This window comes from Cavia porcellus, unplaced genomic scaffold, assembly GCF_034190915.1.
Source record: "Cavia porcellus strain 051 isolate PalLab524CR breed Dunkin Hartley unplaced genomic scaffold, mCavPor4.1 scaffold_28, whole genome shotgun sequence".
NCBI classification, from domain to species: domain Eukaryota; kingdom Metazoa; phylum Chordata; class Mammalia; order Rodentia; family Caviidae; genus Cavia; species Cavia porcellus.
Genome location: NW_026947511.1, coordinates 30,152,485 through 30,173,805, shown reverse-complemented (window position 1 = coordinate 30,173,805; position 21,321 = coordinate 30,152,485). Strand labels below are relative to the sequence as shown.

Here is a 21,321-nt window from a genome sequence, read left to right as displayed (position 1 = left end):
GGCTAACATTGCATGATCACTGGAGTGGTTCTCTTCTGTATTTACCTCTCCTGGGCTTATTTTCCCAGGGTCAGCAGCTGGAGGTTTTGTCTTATCTTTTGCTTTTGTCATGTTTCTGGTTTCTTTCAGACAGGTGTGTGGGGGTCTCAGGCCGTCTCTGTATTACTTACAGTTTTTCTAAAGTGTGCTGGCTGGGGGCCTGCTGCTCTCTCCAGTTTGCTGATATCTGAGGTGGCATGCAGCATCACTGTGGGTTGGCCCCTCCCCTCTGAGGCAGTCAGCCTGCAAGTGCCTTCAGCATTGTGTGCTGTGCAGCTCCTGTTATCAGCAGCCATGGCTTTGGCGTGACCTTGAACCATCGGACGCCACCGTGTGCCCAGCACAGCATGGAATAGGTTTCAGTGAGCATGTCGGGCTTCGGCCTCCACCTGCGCTTTTCCTTCCTCTCTCTTAGGTTATTTTTCTTTCATTTTCCTCCTGGGTTAGTGAGAATTGTTCTCCAATCCTCTGGCCCTTTCCATTTTATCAGATTCTAGCATCTGGGCTGTTTTCCCTGGAGAGGTTCTCTATCCAGCTTCCTAACCCCCACTGATTTCTTTATACTAAAGCAGCATAATGATCCTGTCATTCCTGCCCATGCTTTCAATAAGTACAATATGTCCTCGTACTAGTCTTTTTCTGTTGCTGTGTCAAAATATCTGAGACTGGGTACCTTTTTCCTTCATTCTCTGAGAATAAGGCATTGTTCCAGCCTAGGTCATTTTTTTAATGGTTTTGTTTGTTTCTTTGTTTGGTACCGGGAATCAAACTCTCAATCTCATGCTTGCCAGGCAGGTGCTTATGCCACTGAGCTAAATCCCCAGCCTTTAAATGGTGTTTTTTAAAGCACAGATTTTTAATTTTTTAAAACTTTGAATGAGGATAAAATAAAAAACAAAACAGAATAAAGCTAATCAGAGCAGAACAATGAAAGTGATACAGGACATCAAAACAAGATAATAGAAAGTCAAAAGTGACTACACCATAATGCCTCCTGTTTTCTTCAAAATAGCTGCCCATACCAGCAGACCTAATAAAATCAGACAGAATGGAACAGAATGAAACCAATCAAAACAGAACATTGAATAAAACAAAACAGTAAGATGGCACAAAACAGTGAGAACAATATTGGATTTCAAAAAGACAGAAGGAAAGTCTCCGTATTTGCCATTTGCGTATTGTTTTCCTCTTTCCTTGGACTGCTGACCTTAGGCCTGCACAGTCAATCAATACAAGCATTAAGTTGTTTTGTACCTCAGATGCCATCAACTCAGCCTGTCCTCTGAATCAGCAGGTTGCTTTCTGGTGAGGGTAGAGTGGGGGTTTGGGGGTGGATGTGGGGGAGTTGTTCTTGTCTCCCAGCCTGCATGCTGGTTGGCTCATGGGAAGGGCAAATTGGCTTCTTCCCCAGATTTTAACATTTTGATTATTCAGTTTATCAGTTTTTTTCTCTTATGGATCATATTTTTGGTGTTAGGTTTTATTTATTTATTTGTTACTGGGAATTGAACTGACAATCTTGAGCTTGCCAGGCAGGTGCCGTGCTATATTCCCGGCTTGCTTTTAGGTTTTAGAAAAGGAAGGTATTACAAACACATTTATTGACTGGGCATTATAGTACATGCTGATAACCCCAGAACTCTGGGAGACTGAGGCAGGAGGATCACAAAGTCAAGCCCAGTCTGGGCAAGTTAGCGAGAGTGTCTCTCAAAAGAGAAAAAAGGGCTGGAAATGTAGCTCAGTGCACAGACCCAGGGTTCAATCTCAAGTACAGCAAAAAATTTTTTCCCATAGAATTATGAGATTGCTCTATTCCAGGTTAAGTGTGGCAGTTAGACCTGTTCATTGTGTGAGTTTTGCTGAAATACATGGGGATTTACCTCTGGGTGGTGGTCCTGTTGTTCCAGCCTCCTTTAGGCGACTATTAGCAGAAAGGTGATGTATTGATCAGCAGTGCAGACTTTAACACCGTAGTACTGTACTTGAGTTTGAATTTTTACTTTATTTGTTTTTAGCAGTGTTACTTTAGGAGAGTGGCTTAATTTGTCAGTGCCTCAGTCTCTTTATCTGTAAAATACCAGCGTTAATAGTACTTCTCTAGGATAGCATCTATAAGCGCATGAAAAATGACTAGTGTGAGTCATTTTTGTCATTACACAAGCATGTAATCCCAGCACTTGGGCAACTGAGACAGGAGAATTGAGAGGTCAAGGTCAGCCTGGCTTATGTGGGAAATTCTAGGTGGCTTGACTACAACTCAAGACTCTTGTCTTAAAAAAAAAAAAAAAAAATGCCTGCAGCACTGTAAGGAGTCACAAAATACTAGCTGTTACCAGGGAGCAGTTCCCAGTTGTACACACTGGAGTCTCTGGGGGGTTCTGCTTGCCTCTCTTAGAATGACAGGTTGTGTCACGATTAGAGCAGCTGGGGTGGTAAGCCTTGCTCTTAGCCTTCCTTGACACTTTTAAGGCTAATTGTTTCTTTAAAATGACTTTCATTAAATGATGCAATTTGGGTTGATATGTAGAATCACAAACCTCTTCATCAGATGTAAAAATAGCTCAAGCTCCATTAGCACTAGGAAGCAAATAAGGTATTAACCACTGTTGCCTAGGCAAAAATTAGGCAGTAAGTCTTAGGAAACCAACAACAGGATGCACTTATCTGCATTTGATAAATACACTTCTGTGCTTTAGGAGTGTTTTATTAGGCCCAGGACCCAACTGTGAAACTTGAAATTCAAAGGTACAATTCTTTTTTTTTTGGTCTTTTTGACACAGGGTTTCACTATGCAGTTCAGGCTGGTTTTGGGCTCACTTTGTAGCCCAGCCTGGTCTTGAATTTGCAGCAATCCTCCTGCTCCTGAATGCTAGGATTATAGGCATGTGCCACCATGCCCAGATTTCAAAAGCAGAATTTTTGCATTGCTCCTGTCAGAGAAGTTTCAATTTCTTGTTTTCACTTACAGAATGAGATTAATGAAATTTGAGACTTACCTATCCTTAAAAGGTATTCATGATCTGAGGGTACTATGAAAAATTTATAAAGAATTCTTAAAACTCAGCAATAAGAAGAAAACTTAAAAAAGGGAAGGAATTTAGGCATTTTTCTAAAGACAGACAGATGTCCAGTGAACACATGAAAAAATGTTCAACATCACTGGTCACCATGGAATGCAAGTCATAACCAAAACACAATAACTCTTCTTCATACTTGGTATGATGGCTGTTAATAAAAAAGTTAAAAAATAAAAGGAAAATAAATGTTGGCAAACAAGTGTAGAAACAGGCCCCTTCCTGCATTGTTAACTGTTGTAGGTGCTCCTACCATAGTACGAATGGCCCTTAAAAACTTTAACACAAGGACTAGGGCAGAGCTCAGGAGAGAACAGTAGAGTGTGTGCTTAGTGTGTGCAGCGCCCTGGGTTCCATCCCCAAGACCAAGAGAATTGCCATAGGACCCAGCCTTTATACTCCTGGCTCTCTATCCAGAGAAACTGAGACCACGCGTTAACCACATACTTGTGCACACATGTTCACCGCAGCGTTATTCATAATAGTCCTGCAAACAGATTGTGCATATACATCCACTAGGGTATTATTTAACCCTAGAAAGGAACGAAGTATATCCAAAGTGTGACTGAGAGGGTAACAAGGGAGAGAGAGGGAGAAAGGAAAGGAAAAGTAAAAATCAGGAAAGAGGGAAAATACAGAAACAAAGCTTTTGTAAATGAGGAGGGTAGGAGGGGTCGAAGGGAGGGCTGGGGAATGGGAAAGAAAACAAATTAGGCTTGCTCCTCCCCTTTGGCTCTTGTTGTTTTTACTGTTTCCCACTGTTATGAACTGTTGAGGAAAAAAACAAAACAAAATAACCAAATTATATCATGTACAGGTACAACGAATTCTCTATGCTGAATGTGGTATATCTAAAATATACCAGTTAAAATCTGATTTAAAAATGATTTGGTGATTTGGTGAATGTATAGATTTTAAAAAAATTATTACAGTAAAAGACATTGCCTTTTACTTCGCTAGCATACTTGTCCCATTGTTCTTTTTTTGAGCCAGGATCTAGTTATGTAGCCCAGGCTAGCCTTGAATTTATGAGCTTCCTGCCTCAGCCTCCTGCGCACTGGGATTATAGGCCACCATGCTCAGCTCTTGCCACTTTCTGAAGCAGCTCTGGAAGTCCTCTTTCATGAGTGTCTTTAGTTGCATTATGGTGGCTGCTTTGGTGTCTCAAATTGATTCAGAACAATTACTTTTCATGGGCTTTTTGACTAAGAAAGACCCAGAAGTTGCGTGGTGCCGGATCTGGTAAATAAGGTGGGTGAGGACAGCTGTAATGTTTTTGTGAGCCTGCCTTTCTATTGGATGACACTTTGGAAGGGCACTTATCAAAAAGGACACCTTTATGCCGGTCATCGAGGCATATGACTGTAATTCCAGCCCTGGGAGGCAGAGGCAGGAAGGTCATTGAGAGCCTGAGACCAGTCAAAGTGAGCTCAAGGCCAAGCCGAACTGCACTAGACCCTATCTCAAAAAGACAAAAAAAAAACCCAAAAAACATAACAAAAAAAACTACACCTTTCTGTTGATCACACCTTGTAAGGCATTCACCAAAGAAGGACTTTCAGAACTGCTTCAAAATGTGGCAAGAAGGATGGATAAGTGTGCAAAGTGAGGGGAGTATGAGGGGGAGTCGTGACAATGTCTTTTACTATGATAATATTTTTAAAATTTAAATACCCCATAGTTTTAGTCAACCTATGTATGTATGCACAGCTTGGATCAACTTGGAAACATGCTGTTGGCCATGGCGGTGCACATGGGAGGCTGAAGCAGGAGGCTCACTGAAAGTTAAAGGTCATCCTGTGCTACATAGTGAGTTCAAGACCAGCCTGAACTACAAAGTGAGACCCTGTCTCAAAAAACAAAAAATTAATAAAGCAACAAATTATGCTAAGTGAAAGGAACCAGTTGTAGAGGTCATATATTATGGGATTTTTTTTTATCCCAGAAACCAAACTCAGGACCTCATGCTTGCCAGACAGGAGCCGTGCCTCTGAACTGTACCCCCAGCTCTGATCATATATTATGGTATGTGCTTTTGTATGTTCTGTCCTTTTGTATGTTCTGTCCGGAGTGGCAGATTGAAAGAGACAGGAAACAAATTAGACAATACCAGGGGATGGGGAGTGATTATTTATGCAGTGGCTGTGGAGTGTTTTGTGGGGTGATGAAAAGGTTTGGGGACTAAAGAAGACTAGGACCTCACAACACTGTGAATTTGCTAAGTACTGCTGGACCATACACTTGATTTATTTATTTTTTTAATTTTATTTAAGGAGAAAAAGAAAAAAAAAAGCAGAGAAAGGGTACAAGTTATACAGATTTACAGAAAAATAATAAACAGTAGGAAATCACTAGTTAATGGATTCCATATTGTCATCTTAGAAATAGTTGTTCAAGTTACAAAATTAAAACTTATAAAGTGAACATTCCAACAGTGAGACTGCAAACAGTTCTGTTCAATGATCCAACAAAACTCAGTAATATCATTATCTATCTTATACACTTAAATATACATGCAATTATATCGTTTAGAGCACTTTCTTTTCCTCTCTTTTGTACAATGACAATTATACATTTTGGGTTTTGTTGCTCCCACAGTTCTTATTACTATTTTGGAAGAGAGTAAAACCAAATGTGATATAACAGAACAGAGTCGGTCAAATCAAAAGGGTGGACATAATAGATAATGTAAAAACATAATACAAGGTGATCAACAATGGTTACCATAATGCCTCCTGCTATCTCTAATAGAATTGCCTATATCATCAATTATAATAAAATTGAACAAACAGTAAAGAACGAAACCAACAAAACCAAAACATTGGAGACATTATGGGTCTTCAAGAGTAGATAATAGTCAACCAGAATGGGCATTATAATGAATCCCACTATCTTCACAGCTGTTGCCTAAACTTTCGAACCTGGTACTATCAAGCAAAACAGAATAGAGGAACATCAGTCAAAACAAGATGGTGAGAGCAATACAGGGCTTTAAATCAAGATAATGGAAAGTCAAAGTGGGTTACTATAATATATCCTGCTATTTTTAAATTTATTTTTCCCTTAAAAGGATAAAAATTAAAAAGTAAATAATAAAGTGGAGATTGAGATAAAAGAGGGCATAACAGCGAAACAGTGCAGATCAAAACATAACCATTTAAGCAAAATAGTGTTTCACCACAAGATAATCCTGACATAAAAGTAGTTACCATATTGTCTCTTTCCTTGATATCTTTGAGTATAACTTCGTATACTGTAGCATCAAATATATCAAAACAATGTAAAACCATTTAAGAGAATGACTATTACAGGGTATTTAGAATCAACTAACAGAAAATGAACAATGGTTTCTGTATAATCTCCTTGTCTATAAAAGTTTTTGTTTATACTATCACATATAATAAAATCCAGTAAGATACAACCTGTTTAGACCAATAGAGACAGAAGAACAAAAGCTTGATGAGACTTCAAAACAAGATGATACTAAATCAGTATTACCTATTATGACGTCATTTTCTCCAAAATAGCTGTTCCTATCATCCAATCTTCTCTGCCTCATTTCTGTTGAGCTCTTTTTCTGTCATTAGTTGTCAGTTTGTCTTCTTCATTTTGTTTTCTGCTCCATTCATTGTGGCCTCTCTGCCACTATTTCTGGATTCTTCATATTTTTCTTTTTTAGAATATCCTGCAGTATTCTCTGTAGAGTTGAATTGGTGGTTGCATATTCCCCTAGTTCCTCTTTATCCTGGAAGCACCTTGTTTCCCCATCAATTTCCAGGGATAGTTGTGCAGGATATATCAATCTTGGCTGGAGATTATTATCTTTCAAAGCTTGAATTATTTCCCCCCACGCTCTTCGTGATTTGATGGTTTGTGCCGAGAGGTCTGCTGTAATTCTGATGGGTGTTCCCTTGTAAGTGATCTGTTTCTTGTCTCTGACGGCTTTTAATATTCTGTTCTTGTATTGGATTTCTGGAATTTTGATTATTATATGCCTGGGTGTAGCTCTGTTTGGGTTGTAGGTTGCTGGAATCCTGTATGCTTCATACAACTGAGTATCTTTACCTTTTGCTAAATTAGGAAAATTCTCCTGGATTATTTCTGTGAGTAGCTTTTGTAGTTCATTTGTTTGTGTCCCTACTTCTTCTTTTATGTTCTTAATTCTTAAGTTATAGATCCTCTTATCATCTTCTAGTCTTTGTATTATTGCTGTTTGTTTCTTTGTTATTTTTAAGAAGTTTTTCATTTCATGCTCCCATATTACAAATCTGTCCTCCAATTCAGATAATCTGTCCTTAGTTTCTTTCAAGCTGTTATGCCAGTTTTCGATAGAGTTTTTAGTTTCCTGGTAATCTCTTTGAACCTGCTTCACGTATTCTATGCTTTCTCTATTTTCTCCATCAAACAATTATCCCCTCTTTTGCTATTCTTCCATTCCACCATCTGTTTTTTCTTGGGTGGTGCTTAGCATTTCTCTAACTATTCTGCTTATGTCTAGCTTCAGGTCATTAGTAACTTCATTCCTGAACTCGTCTATGAGGCTCTGGAGATAGCACTTTATATCTATTGGTGCTGTGTCTGCTATTGCCTCTTTCTCGGGATTGGGGGCCGAAGGGCCTTTCTTGTTGCTCCCTCTTCCCATATTCTTTGTTCCTTATATATGCAAGCCTATATAGGAGGCCCAGCTTCCTTCCCTGTCAGCCACAGTCTGGCTAGGTGTTCCCACCCACCGCAGTGTACCAGGAAGTTGCAGACTGGGCAGCCTATGCAGGGCCCGCCACTCCAGGTCAACCTACCTTCAGGCGCTGGGACCTGGGTTGTGCTAGCCTACTGGGTCTCAGCCAGCAGCGTCACTTAGGCTAGGCACTGCTCACCAGTCCTGCTTGAGAGGGGGATACGTGACTGAAGTCACTACAGCACCCTCTTCCCACAAGTCTGCCCGGTCCCAGAATGTCCTCTGTTGGAGTCTCCTAGACCTTGGAAGAGTCCCAGTTTCTCTCACTCACCGCAGATCGATGCACAGCTCCCTGCTGAGCCAATGTAGACGCAGCAGCGGTGGCGGGAAACCCAAATCGCGGCTTCCAATGGCACAGGCTCCAGCTTCCACACTGAGGCTTTTCTGTTCCTGTTATAACACAGGATTGCATTCCCAGTTGGTTTCTCTCAGCCCAGTTCTTTCTTGGGTCAGCAGGTCATGTCTCCTCTTGCCTATGATTCCTTACTCCGCACCATTCCTGAATTCTAAGCCGGGTCTTTAAGAGAGCCTCCGTAGCTGCTGCTATCTGTCTGCCATGTTCTCCCGGAAGTCTCTGGACCATACACTTTAAAGCAGTAAATTGTAGGTTAGATGAATTTCACTTCAGTTATAGAAATAAGAATTCTTAAGTTATACAGAGTTTGCATTTGGGTTTCCTAGACACCAGTATTAAAATGCATGGAGTGATGATGCCAGAAAAGAGTGACCGTGTTGGGTGCAGCAACTCCATTGTCTGAATGGCTCCATGTTTTTCATTCACTGGTTGGCAGAATTTATTCCTGTTTTGTCATCTTTTTATCTTTTTGAGACAGGTCTCACTATGTAGTGCAGGCTGGTCTTGAACTCACTTGTGTAGCTCAGGGTGACCTTGAATTCCCGGCCATCCTCCTGCCTCAGCCTCCTGGATGCTAGGATTACAGGCTTGTGCCACCATTCCTGGCTTTTGCCATTACTTTTGTATGGACTGAGTTTCCTATTTCTTTCCTTTTGGTAACAGGATCGGGGAGTCGACAGCTCCGTTTTCCAGAATCCCAAAAAGCTTCACCTCACGATTGGGATGTTGGTGCTTCTGAGTGAGCAAGAGATCCAGCAGACTTGTGAGCTGCTCCAGCGCTGTAAGGAGGAATTCATTAAGTGAGTGAGCTGAAGGCAAGGCATAAATGCAGGGTGGAGAAGGGGAGCTACTCAGCCTGGCTTTGTTTTGGTAGCTTAGTTTTGGACCAGGCAGCTGCATGACATGAGAGCAAGGTTTGTTAACACCCATTTATAGTATTAACATCAGACCACTGTCTGAAGATTGAAAATGGTTTTAGAGCACATATTTACAAACTTGTATGGACCCTGCCTAAATCTTATTTCTTTAGTCGGCACATTTTTTAAAAATTTTATTTTATTTTAAAAAAAGATTAAGATAAAAGAGGACATAACAACACAGGTCAGAACAGAACAATTTAAACAACATAGTGTTTCACCACAAGACAACACATTTTGTCTTTAAATGGAACATCCCATCATTTTTTTCAAAATAATACATTAGTGGCTTAAAACAACTGCATTGAGTGGCTTAAAACAACACAAATTTATTATCTGTGGGTCAGAAGGTTTATATAGGTTTCTTTTAACGTTAATTTTTTTAATGTTTTATTCATTTTCATAAGTAAAATGTTCTTCATTGTGGTTGTCCTAAAATGAAGTATCCCATCCACAGATTCTCTTTTTTTTTGTCTTTTTCCTTTTTATTGGTACCGGGGATCGAACTCATGACTGCCTGCTTCCAAGGCAGGCACTTATGCCGCTGAGCTAAACCTCCAGCCCCCACAGATTCTCAAATACAGAGCAGAACTGGACATAGCCCTTCCATGAGGACAAGATCATGTAGGCTGAGGTTGAAACTCTCTCTTTCATAATTTTTATTTATTTATTTATTTTTGGTGCTGGGGATAGAACTCACAACCTTGTGCTTGCCAGGCAGGCGTTTATGACACTCAGCTAAATCCCCAGCCTCGAAAATCTCCCTTTCAGAAGCTGTGTTCAGTTGTGCCTGTTGCTCTTTCTAGTCATGCAGGGCACCATTTTTTTTTTTTTTAATTTTAAAGAGAATAAAACTAAGCAAAATAAAACAGAATAAAGTCAATCAAAACAAAACAGTGTAAGTGATGCAGGATTTCAACACAAGACAATAGAAAATCAACAGTCGCTACCACAATGCTTCTTGTCTTCAAAATAGTTGCACAAACCACCCAACATAGTAAAATCAAACAAAACAGAATAGAACCAATAAAAACAAAATAATGAATGTAATACAGATCTTCAAAACAAGATAATAGTAAATCCAAAATGGCTACCATTGTTATTTTTGAAATAGCTGCCCATGCCATCAGATATAATAAAATCAAACAAGGCAAAACAGACTAAAACCAAACCGAACAATGAAAATGATACAGGACTTTAAAACAAAATAATAGGGAATTAACAGTGGCTACCACCTTCAGAAGGAGATTCCCCCATAGATACTATATTGCATATTGTTATCCTCTAGAAGATCAGACTACCAGCTTTAGGCCTGCAAAGTTAATGAAACGCTAAAGAGTACAAGCTTTGAGTTGTATTTTACTTTCTCCGAATCAGCTGCTCCCTTAAAGTGTGTGCAAGGGACTTTGATTCTTCTTGTTTTCCAGCCTGTATGCTAGAAGGAGCTGGTGTCTGGTTCTCCCCGTGGCCTGCACATGGTACTGTGCACTGCACATGGACTCACAGAAAGTTGTTGGCTTCTTGTTTTCCTCCCTGTGGCCTGTGCATGGCATCTTACATGGGCTTCATTGGGCTAAAATCAAGGTGCTGTAGCTAGGAGTGGTACCTGCATGCTTGTAATCCCAGATCTCTGGATGTTGAGGCAGGAAGATTGCTGTGATTTCAAGGCCAACCTGGACTACATAAGTGAGTTCAAGGCCAGCCTGAACTGCATAGTGAGACTCTGTCTCAAACAAAACAAAAATCAAATCAAATCAACTGAAGGCATTGCCAGTGAACCTTCTTAGAGGATCCTCTGCCAGATCTGTTTCTTTGCCTTTAAACTCCAGCTTCCAGAGGCTCACACATTCCTTGACTAGTGGCCCTTTCCCTTCATCTTCAAATCTGACTACATGGCATCTGTCTGACATTTGTGCTGCCATGTCTTCCTGTGACCACAGCAAGAACTGGCTTTTAAGGGCTTGTGTGATCTGACTGAGCCAACCTAGGTCATCTAGGCTAATCTCTTATGTGAGTCTCCTTAACCAGAATTACATTTACGTCATGGATGCATATTTACAAATAGAGATATCTGCCCGCCACAGTAATTTAAGCAGATAGCATCTGGGGATTAGCTCAGCGGCATAAGCGCCTGCCTTGCAAGCAGGTGGTGGTGAGTTCGATCCCCGATACCGATAAAAAAGAAAAAGACGGGGGGGAAAAAAAAAAAGATAGCATCACCCCTTGGGAAAATGTTTTCTATATTCAGGAACACTGACTTCCTTTTTTATATCTTTTGAGACAGGGTCTTATTGTATTGTCCAGGCTGACCTTGAACTCATAGTTCTCCTGCCCCAGCCTCCCAAGTAGCTGCAACTACAGAGATTTACCACCTACTCAGTCTTCTTCCTCTTCCTCTCCTCCCCCTCCTTTCTCTTCTTCTCCTTCTCCATCTCTTCCTTCCTCCTCCTTTTTTTTTTTTTTTTTTTTTTTTTATTCTTTTTGAGCCAGGGTCTCACTATGCAGTTCAGGCTGGCCTTGAACTCATTGTGTAGCCCAGGCTGGCCTCCAACTCAATGTGGTTCTCCTGCCTCAGCCTCCTTATTGCTGGGATTACAGATGTGTGCCACCACACCCAGCTTGCCTTTTTTTTTGTGATATCTGAGATCGATCCAGGGAGCACTGACACACATTCCACCCCCCCCTTTTTTTTTGTCTTTTTCCTTTTTATCGGTACTGGTGATTGAACTCAGGACTGCCTGCTTGCAAGGCAGGCGCTTACGCCGCTGAGCTAAATCCCCAGCCCCTCCCCTTTTCATTGTTTTATTTTGAGAGTCTTGCTAAATTGTGCAGACTGGCCTTCAGTTTTTGCTTCGAATGCCCCTGCCTCCTGCGTTGCTGGGATTATAGGCTGTGCCACTGTGCCAGGCTCCTGCTTGCCTCTTAGTGTTTAGTCCTTTTTTCTTTTAAGAAATACAAGAATTGGGGCTGGAGATTTAGCTCAGTGGCGTAAGCGCCTGCCTTGCAAGCAGGCAGTTGTGAGTTCGATCCCTGGTACCGATAAAAAGGAAAAAGACAAAAAAAAAAAAAAAAAGAAATACAAGAATTGGAGAAGTGTTGTGCCAGATTTTTTTAGTACCATTTCTTACATTTCTTCTGCTTGATCTAACTGCTGGTAATCTATCTGCTGGTGAGTATTTGCTGTGTATCTTTTCTGACTTTTTTTGCCTTTTTAGACAGGGTCTCACTGTGCAGTTAAAGCTGGCCTTGAACTCGGTTTGTAGCCCAGGCTGGCCTCCAATTCACAGCTCCTCTTGCCTCAGCCTCCCGAGTGCTGGGATTACAAGTGTGCTGCACCACATCGAGCTCAGCAAGGAATTTTATTCGAATCAGTAAGGATATCAGAAACTGACCGTACAACTTGGGGACAGAGGTGGTGATTTTTTTACTATAAAATTTTAATTTTTACATGTACCTGACATCACAGCTTTATGTCAAAGAACCATATCTTCCACTTCCTTACTTAAGATTGGCAAAGCAATTTGAAAGTTGCTTTACTCATACAGGTTTTTAAAAGTTCCATTGGTGGCTAGGTATGGTAGTTTTCATTTATAATCCTAGCACTGAGGAGGCTGAAGCAGGCAGGTCACTGTGAGTTTAAGGCAGCCTCAACTACAGAGAGACCCTCTGTCAAAAAAAAAAAAGCAGGACCTATACTATGTAACAGTGGAATTTTTAAAAATTTAGTTTCATTTTTTTAAGGCAGGGTCTCTCTGCATAGTTTGGGCTGGCCTTGAACTTGTCATATAACCCTGGTTGGCCTTGAACTCATAGTAATCCTCCTGTCTCAGCCTTTCAGCTGCTAGAATTACAGGCATATGCACACCAGGCTGACAGGTCTTACACATCTCTACTGTGGTTTTGTAGAAAGAGATTACTTTCTTTTTTTGTTTTTGTGTTTTTTGAGACACTATGCAATTCAAGCTTAAATTCGCTTTGTAGCCCAGGCTTGCCTTGAACTCACACAGCAGTCCTGCCTCAGTCTCCTGAATGCTGGGATTACTGGTGTATGCCACCATGCCTGCGAGTTACTTTCTTACTGGGTGGAACAAGATAAATTTTTTTCTAGTTATGCTATACATGAAACAATGTAAAACAATGACTTATCCTAGGGCCAGTTATCCTTTTCACTAACTTTTCCAAAGAAATGGTATTTTTCTTGAGCAAAATCATAACCCACTTGGGTTTTACATTCTGCTTGTCCTTTCTGATCTGAGAAAGCAGAGAACCTTTCTTGTCATTTACTCAGCAATGGGCATCCCTCTTTTCTCTTGGTCTTACCTAAAATTCAAAAGAATTTGGTACACATCATTAGATATTTGCAGTTTTCCTCTTACAAATGAAACTTTATTCCTTACCTTACGATAATTTGCCTTGGTTAGAGTTCTGGTACTCTAACATATTTCCAGTTCACTTTTTGCTAAATTGAAAGCAGCTGCATTTTTTTGGCTGCCTTTGGGATAATCCTGCTACAGTTCGAAAGTAGATAAAATATTTGTTTAAAGAGGTATTTGTTCTTACCCTATGAAAATCAGGTCACGGGTTTTAATCACTGGAGGTTTATCCTGGGCTGTGTGAAGATTTAGCTGAGTTTTCCCTTTTGTATCTCTTGGTGCCTTTTGTGACTAAATGCCAACTCTGAGCCCTTAAGCATGTCAGAGTTAAGTGCATAGGGAATAACGAACAGTCTTAATAGTTCCTAAGAATTTTTGACATGACAGGATGAAAACAGTAACTGTAGTTTTTCAAATTCAGCAAAGCTTTTGAAATAGGACAAAGTTACCCTGCCAAAAAATCTGTAGTGTGTGCAAAAATTTGTTTGAAGATGCTCTTTTCAGAAAGCTGGAAAGACCTGAAATTGTAAGTGAAATAAAGCAAGCCTGCCAACTCTTGGACCTTTACCCCAGCACGGGCACTTGTTTATGAAGTGTGTAGTGCAGTCAGGTGGTACATGCCTGTAATCCCAGCACTCTGGACGGCTGGGGCAGGAGGATGTAGCCCAGCCTGGGCAATTTAGCAAGACCCTGTATCCAAAAAGGGTGGGGACTGGGATATACAGTAGCTCAGCGTGAGGACCCTGGGTAAATCCTCGCTCCACATCCCATGGTTTAGTGGGAATTAACTCCTGAGAAGGGGAATGGGAATCAGAATTTGTTATTTGGATTGGTTGGAGAAGACTTACTTCTCTTATGGAAGAGATTTCTCAAAAAAAGGAGTGGGGGGGAAGGAGGAAGAAGCAAGATACAGTACTTTTATGAAAGCCTGGAGGGGAAATGCACCTCCTCTGCGTACTCTTGCTCTTTCATCTTTGAACTTGGTATACTACTGAGAAGGAGTATCAGTACGTAATGGTATTTCTGACCTGGACCCTTTATGATGTGAAGACCCTAAATTAAAAGGTGAAAAGGGAAACACTGAGAATAAATTGGCCCATCCACAGCGTGCAAGGCCTAAATCTGAGGTCGTTTTAGACCATGTATTAAAATAAACATGAGGCTGGAGCTTGCCTAGCAGGCACAAGGCTGAGCTCACACCTCAGCGGTGCTACTTCATTAGTATAAAATAAGGCCACCACATTATGTTGGAATTTGCTTAAAACCGCATTGCTACATAGACCTTTAAAAGAAACGGGTAGTTGAGTGTGTTTTCAGTTTTGGGGTCCTTTTGAATGAGAGGGTACCATCCGGCTGGGAGTAGAGTTTTCATTTCAGTTCTTAGGCTGCAGGCTCCTGTAGCTGTATAGATTTTGAATGAATTATTCAGTGTTTAGTAAATGCTGAAGCTCTGAATGTGTCCCTTGTGCCTCCGTGAGATGTAGGACAGAGGCAGTGCCGTGGCTCGCGGTGTGGAGCAGTGACAAACATACTGCACCTCTCTAGCTCCAGTGTCACCCTCCTGTACCTGAGCTCTCCCCGTAGGTCTGGGGCTTGCCCTGGAGACAGGCTTCAAAGGGATGAGAAAAAGGAGAGCACATGCAAAGAACACTCCAGTCCCAAACAAGTGTTCATTCCTGATCGCTGCCTCAGGAGACACTTAGCTGGAAGGTGGTGTAGTTGAGCCACCAAGTCAAACCAGCCGGGTTTCTCCCTGCCCTTCAGCCTCCTTTCTGACGAGCCTTAGGGTCCATTGTGAGAATGTCTCTTTCTGTTCATAGTAGCCTTTGGATCCTGTTGCCTGGTTTCTTTTTTCTTGTTATTGTAGCCTTAAATCTAAGGACTTATGTATTTGTAGTAAAGACTTGGATACCAAAGAAATGTTAGTCAGAAGGCTGGGAGTGTCGTGGCTCAGTGGCACAGAATCTGTTTGGCATACCTGAGGCCCGGCGTTGGGTCTGAATAAAAACAAACAGGTCTGTAAGTAAATAAATAAATGGGAGGAGGGTGGCAGAAAACGTGAAGGAAATGGAGAGAGAATTATACCTGGAAATCAAGGTAAGATAATTATTGTGCTGCAGTGTTAAAATTTGGTGTTTTCTGTCACCAGGATACTATCTGAAATAAATTCTAAAAAGAAACACACTGGTTTATTGTAATTCTTATCTGAGAAAAAGCAGTATAGCCATTTTTTTAGAAGAAAAGTCTTTTGTTCTCAGCCCATGAAAAAATTTTTTGTAAATCTTAACGTAAAGAACAGAGTCAGAGACCGACAAACACCCGTAATTCCAACATTTGGGAAGCTGAGGCAGAAGGGTCACAAATTGAAGCCCAGCCAGGGCTTGGTAGTAAATTCAAGGCTACCTGGTGAGACCCTGCTTCAACCCCCGCCACCAATGTTGCTTCTCCGGCTGTGGTTGGTTATTGTCGTGGTTACTTTCTTGTTGCTGAGACACAATACCAGGTACCCACAAGTTAAAGAAGAGACTGATTTTGGTTCACAGTTGGTAACAGTTTCAGTTCATAGCTGGCTGGCTCCAAATGCAGGGTGGCATGGCAGAGGGACAGGGCTGAGGAGGCAGCAGGGAGAGAGATGAAGGAGAAGGGAGGAGGATGCACCCTTCTAGGCCCCCAGTCACCTGCCGCCTCTCTCCAGGCTTCGCCTCTCAACAGTGCACCACCTGTGAAAGCACAAGGCTTTGGGGTTGCCTATTGTAGTCCAGTTCACAACTGTTTTCCCTGGAATGGGCTCCTGGAAACAGAACTCTTTTTTTTTTTTTCAATTTTTTTTTTTAAACTTTTTATCGGTACTGGGGATTGAACTCACGACCACCTGCTTGCAAGGCAGGTACTTATGCCGTTAAGCTAAATCCCCAGCCCCTATAGAATCATGAGGCCCTTATGCACATTTCTTTTTTTTATATTTTTTTTTGAGACAGGGTCTCGCTATGCAGTTCAGGCTGACCTTGAGCTCACTTTGCAGCCCAGGCTGGTCTCCAACTTGCAACGATCCTCCTGCCTCAGCCTCCCGAGTGCTGGGATTACAGGCATGAGCCACCACGCCTGGCTTTTTTTATTTTTATTTTTTTATCAGTACCAGGAATTGACCTCACGACCGCCTGCTTGCAAGGCAGGTGCTTATGCCACTGAGCTAAATTCCCAGCCCGGAAACAGAATTCTTATGCCAGTGTTTTTGTTTTTATCAGTGCTTGTCTGCAGTATGTGATGATTACACTGCTCGAGGGGAGCTGGTACCTGTACACACCGCGGTCTCCATTCTTTTTTCCTCCCTTCCCCCGCCTTTGGAAGGCTTTTCGTAACTATTGCCTGGTTGCTCCTAAACCTGTGATGTCAGTGTGCATGCCTGCCATTGTGAAGAGCGCAGTGCGGTGTGCAAGTTGTGGAAGTAATGAAGAGAGCAGGCCCCAAGAGACGGGCCGCCCGGGTCTCTGCCAGTCACAACTCTCATCCCTTGGTGTTTTTCTCCCAGAAGTTGCTAACTGGAAGGATTTTACCCTAAATGAGACGCTGTAGTGTTGGGAGGTGCTGGGAGGCAAAAGGTCATCTTCCCCGCCCCTAAGCAATTATCTGTGGTGCAAAATGAATTCCAACGGGCTACCTGTGCATCAGTAATGCCCGTTAGGCACCACCCCAAACCTAAGCTATATGGATGCCCCCACTCCACGTGTCCGGCAGAGAAGAAGTCAGACCCCGGAGGTCATGGAGTCTCTCTCTGCATTCTTAAAATAAAGGCTACTTTTATCTCATTTCTATCTTTTTAGCCACGCTAAAAATTCTGTCACTAATAAATAGATACGGATAAGTAATAGTTTGACACTGGGGGGCTTTTCCTGCGTTTTCCAGTTTTGTACAATGAACATTTATGAATTTTGAGACTAGGAGGATAATTAGATGTTATTAGGAAAAATCCATGACTTTGTTTTTATTAACCGTGTTTCAAAATATAATAGCTTTCTTAGCTTCAGGAGTTCTAAGAGTCTGATGTTTTTTCTCTTGCAGTGACATTACGGGGGGCAAACCCCTGGAAGTGGAGATGGCAGGGATAGAGTACATGAACGATGACCCCGGGATGGTGGACGTGCTTTACGCCAAAGTCCACATGAAAGATGGTTCCAACAGGTATATTTCTGGATGCCTCTTTGTCTCATTGGGAGGTACTTAAAAGTATCCTGGAATTCATTTTGATGCTTCTTTTTAGGATCTTACTATTTTTTTTTAATTTTTATTTAAAGAAAGATTAAAACAGAAAATAGGTAGAAATAGTACATACGTTCAGAGGAAAAAAAAACAGTAAGAAATCACTAGTTGATGTTGTCATTTTACAAATAGTTGTTCAAGGTACAAAAACGGAACATATAAAGTGGGAATTCAAACAGCGACTGCAAAAAGTTCTAATCAACTGTCCAGCAAAAACTTAGTAACATGGTTGTCAATCCTATACATTTAAACATACATGCAGTTATCCATATCTTCATTTATGTTTAGATTAAACAAACTAAAGCAGGTTAAAATTAATCTAAACAAAGAATAATAGTATTGCTGGATTTCACATCATGACACTCCGTGATCAGCACTGGGTAGTGTAGTGTCTGCTTTTTAAAACTGAATTTAAAGAAAGACTAAAAAAACAGAAAACGGATAGAAATTATACATAATTTCAAAGAAAAAAATAAACAGAAATCACTAGTTGATGACTATAGATTGTCTTCTTACAAATAGTTATTCAAGATACTAAAGTGGAGCATATAAGTGGGGATTCAAACAGTGAGATTGCAACCAGTTCTGTTCAACTATCGAACAAAAACTTAGAAATATGGTTATCAATCCTATACACTTAAACATATGCAGTTACTCATATCTTCAATTATGTTGACTTTGAATAAACCCAAGCAGGTTAATATCACTCTGAACAAAGAATAACACTATTGCTGGGTTTTACATTATGACACTCCAGGATCAGCACTGGCTATTTTAGTGTCTCCTTTTCTTCAAAGTATCTTTTTTTTGTGTGTGTGTTTGGTTTTTTTGTCTTTTTCATTTTTATCGGTACCAGGGATGGAACTCACGACTGCCTGCTTGCAAGACAGGCGTTTATGCCGCTGAGCTAAATTCCCAGCCCCCAAAGTATCTTTTGTTATAAGATCAGTTCTCATAAACTGTTTATAGATGACCGGCGCAGCCCCCCAATGAGACAGAGGACGCTCTTGTGGGTAACAGGTAACTGCCGCTTTATTGTTGTGGGCTCTGGCTTATATATTCGGCCGTGACCAATCACAGGCTGCCATGAGCTGCTCACGAGGAGGCAGGGCTGGAATGGGACGCGGGCTCTGGTTAATATACCCAGCTGTGGCCAATCAGGGGTTGCCACAGAGTCAGCACGGGGCGAATACGGAGTGAGCACGGAGTGGCTAATTTGGAGAGGAACGTAGCACATTGCGGAAGCTGACGTGGTCCTTAGTCCCGGGTGGGGTATGGTATGTTGAGCGCCTGCGCCAAACATATAGATTCTACACATGCATGAGTCTTAACATGTTTTTTTTTGTTTTGTTTTGTTTTGTTTTTTTTTTGATTTTGAAAGTAGTAAAAATGCAACAGCACAAGACAGAGACAAAGCCAATCGAGACAATGCAGTGAAACTGGTATGGGATTTCACAGTAGGATACTGGGAAGTAGTAATAAGTACTATGGTATATCTCTTTAACTTCACAATAGCTGTCCAGTCAATTACGTATTGTAAAATCAAACCAAAAATACTGAATAGAGCAAAAGAAACATAACAAAACAGTAAAAACAACCTATGCCTTCAAACAGAAGATAGAAGGAAATCCCCCATATTTGCTGTACTGCATATGGTCATCTTCCCAAGAGATGTTGAAACATCTATCCCCAGTAGCTAAGGGGGGAGGGGGGAGAAGGGTGCTTGATTTTCAGCTCGAGTGGCAGTAGGCTCACAGGTAATGGTGTTCTCCGGGCCCAAGCTGCAGGTGCTTACCAAGAGGGCGGGCGAATATGCGCCTGAGTCCCTCCATGGCCGGATCTCTGGAGCTCTGTTCTCCTCCTGGCCTGCATTGCAGACGCTTACCAAGAGGGTGGGGGAATCGGATCTTACTATTTTTAAGTGTGTGTCTGTTCTATCCTTTCTTTTTCCTCACAATAGACTAGTATGTTGAAAGAGGAATTTGTTATAGGTGAAACTTACCAGATTTTTAGTTTGAGAATGATTAAGTTACTTGGATAGTGAATATTGTTAGAGGCAGCCAAGTTTCTGTGGAGTTGGTCTTTTGTATTTTCCCAGATAATAAGAGGAAGGATGGCCTCTTAGGGTGAGAGGGATGTCTTACCAGAGAGCTTTTGTTTTTATGGGTTATATCTGTCAATATTTACCATATTAGATATTAAAACTGGGAAATATAATCTCTTAATCCTTTTTTTTTTTGATATTAGATCTTCCTCTGTAATTCAGATTAGACTTGAATTTGCTATTTAGCCCAGGCTGGCCTTGAATTTGTGGTGATCCTCCTGCCTCAGCCTCCTGAGTGCTGGGATTACAAGTGTGTGCCACCATGTCCAGCACCTCTTAATGCCTTTAAAAAAATACTGATAAAATAATTTCTTGTTTTTATAAATAATATATTTCCCATAGATATCACTGTATCATTCAAGCCAAATGAATGCGGTGGATAAGCATGGTTTTACATTTTTATAACTTTAATAGAAGAAAATTGGGTCTTTATATCTGTGTCTGCACTCAGTCTATCACAGTGCATTATTTTGACTAGAAAAAAAAACTCATATCTATAAACAGTGTGAGTGGGAGTATAGCTCAGTAGCAGAGCACTTGCCTGGCACATATGAGACGATAGATCACACATGAAGACTCACACAGATCTGTGGTTAGAAAGGTGAGGCATAAGTTAATAGTCTTTACAGATAATTGTGGCCGATGCATACTGCTCTAAAACTTGAAAAGTCATAGTTTCTTAAAGATTGTCGGTGTCACTCCCGGCCGGCAGGAAGGACACACAACAAAGTCTGGCAGTGGACAACCTTTTCTTTTACTTTCCTTCTCCGTACAGCCTGCCCCGGGAATCCTCCCGGCCGAAGCCTCTGTTGGTCCGCTCCCCGCGGCTCCTTGCGTGCTTCTCCCTACAGTCTGTCCCGAAGCCTCTACCGGTCCGCTCTCCGCGGCTCCTTGCGTGCTTCTTCTGCTTCTTTTGCTTCTTTTTTCGTGGCGGGAGAGGCACTCACTTTTATAGGGTTACAGTGGCCAATCAGTTCAAAGCGCGCGATGCGGGCTGATTGGCTAACATCAGTTGTTGCTAGGCAGACTATCTTACAGGGCGGGTTGTGAAGCAGGAGATCTTACAGGGCGGGTTGTTTACCAAGCAGGAAGCAGGAGATCTTACAGGGCGGGTTGTTTACCAAGCAGGAAGCAGGAGATAAGCGCCATCTTAGCACACTCGATGGGAGGGGTAATCTAGCTCAGGCTTTGCTCTTTCCTACAGGCCTCACGTCCGCCAAGTAAGGCGACCGGGCTCGGCCGCGGCTCCCAACAAAAGATTAGTTGCAATGTGGAATCTGAAGCTATATCAGCGAACATTTTATATGTTAGCATTAAAATCTTTTGATCTTTCTTGCATTTTTCCAGCATGTGTAACCCATGCACAATTTTGCAACAGTGTCCTTTGAGTCACACAAATATTCTAAATGTTGACCCATTTCATTGCATAGTAATGAAGAATCTTTAAAATAACGTGAGCGCCAGGTA

The 21,321-nt window shown here is 41.5% G+C and overlaps 1 protein-coding gene across 3 annotated transcripts in view; it reads left to right on the top strand.

The window, feature by feature from the left end:
* Positions 1 to 21,321, top strand: part of Ascc1 (activating signal cointegrator 1 complex subunit 1) — a 128,857-nt gene that overhangs the window by 50,172 nt on the left and 57,364 nt on the right. For all 3 annotated transcript variants that reach the window (XR_010044004.1, XM_063238644.1, XM_063238645.1), the window contains exons 6-7: positions 8,867 to 9,003; positions 17,553 to 17,672. Coding sequence is in view for 2 of the 3 variants with exons in the window: in XM_063238644.1 (XP_063094714.1) it covers positions 8,867 to 9,003; positions 17,553 to 17,672 (257 nt within the window). In the remaining variant the exon portion in view is untranslated. The remainder of the gene's footprint in view (positions 1 to 8,866; positions 9,004 to 17,552; positions 17,673 to 21,321) is intronic.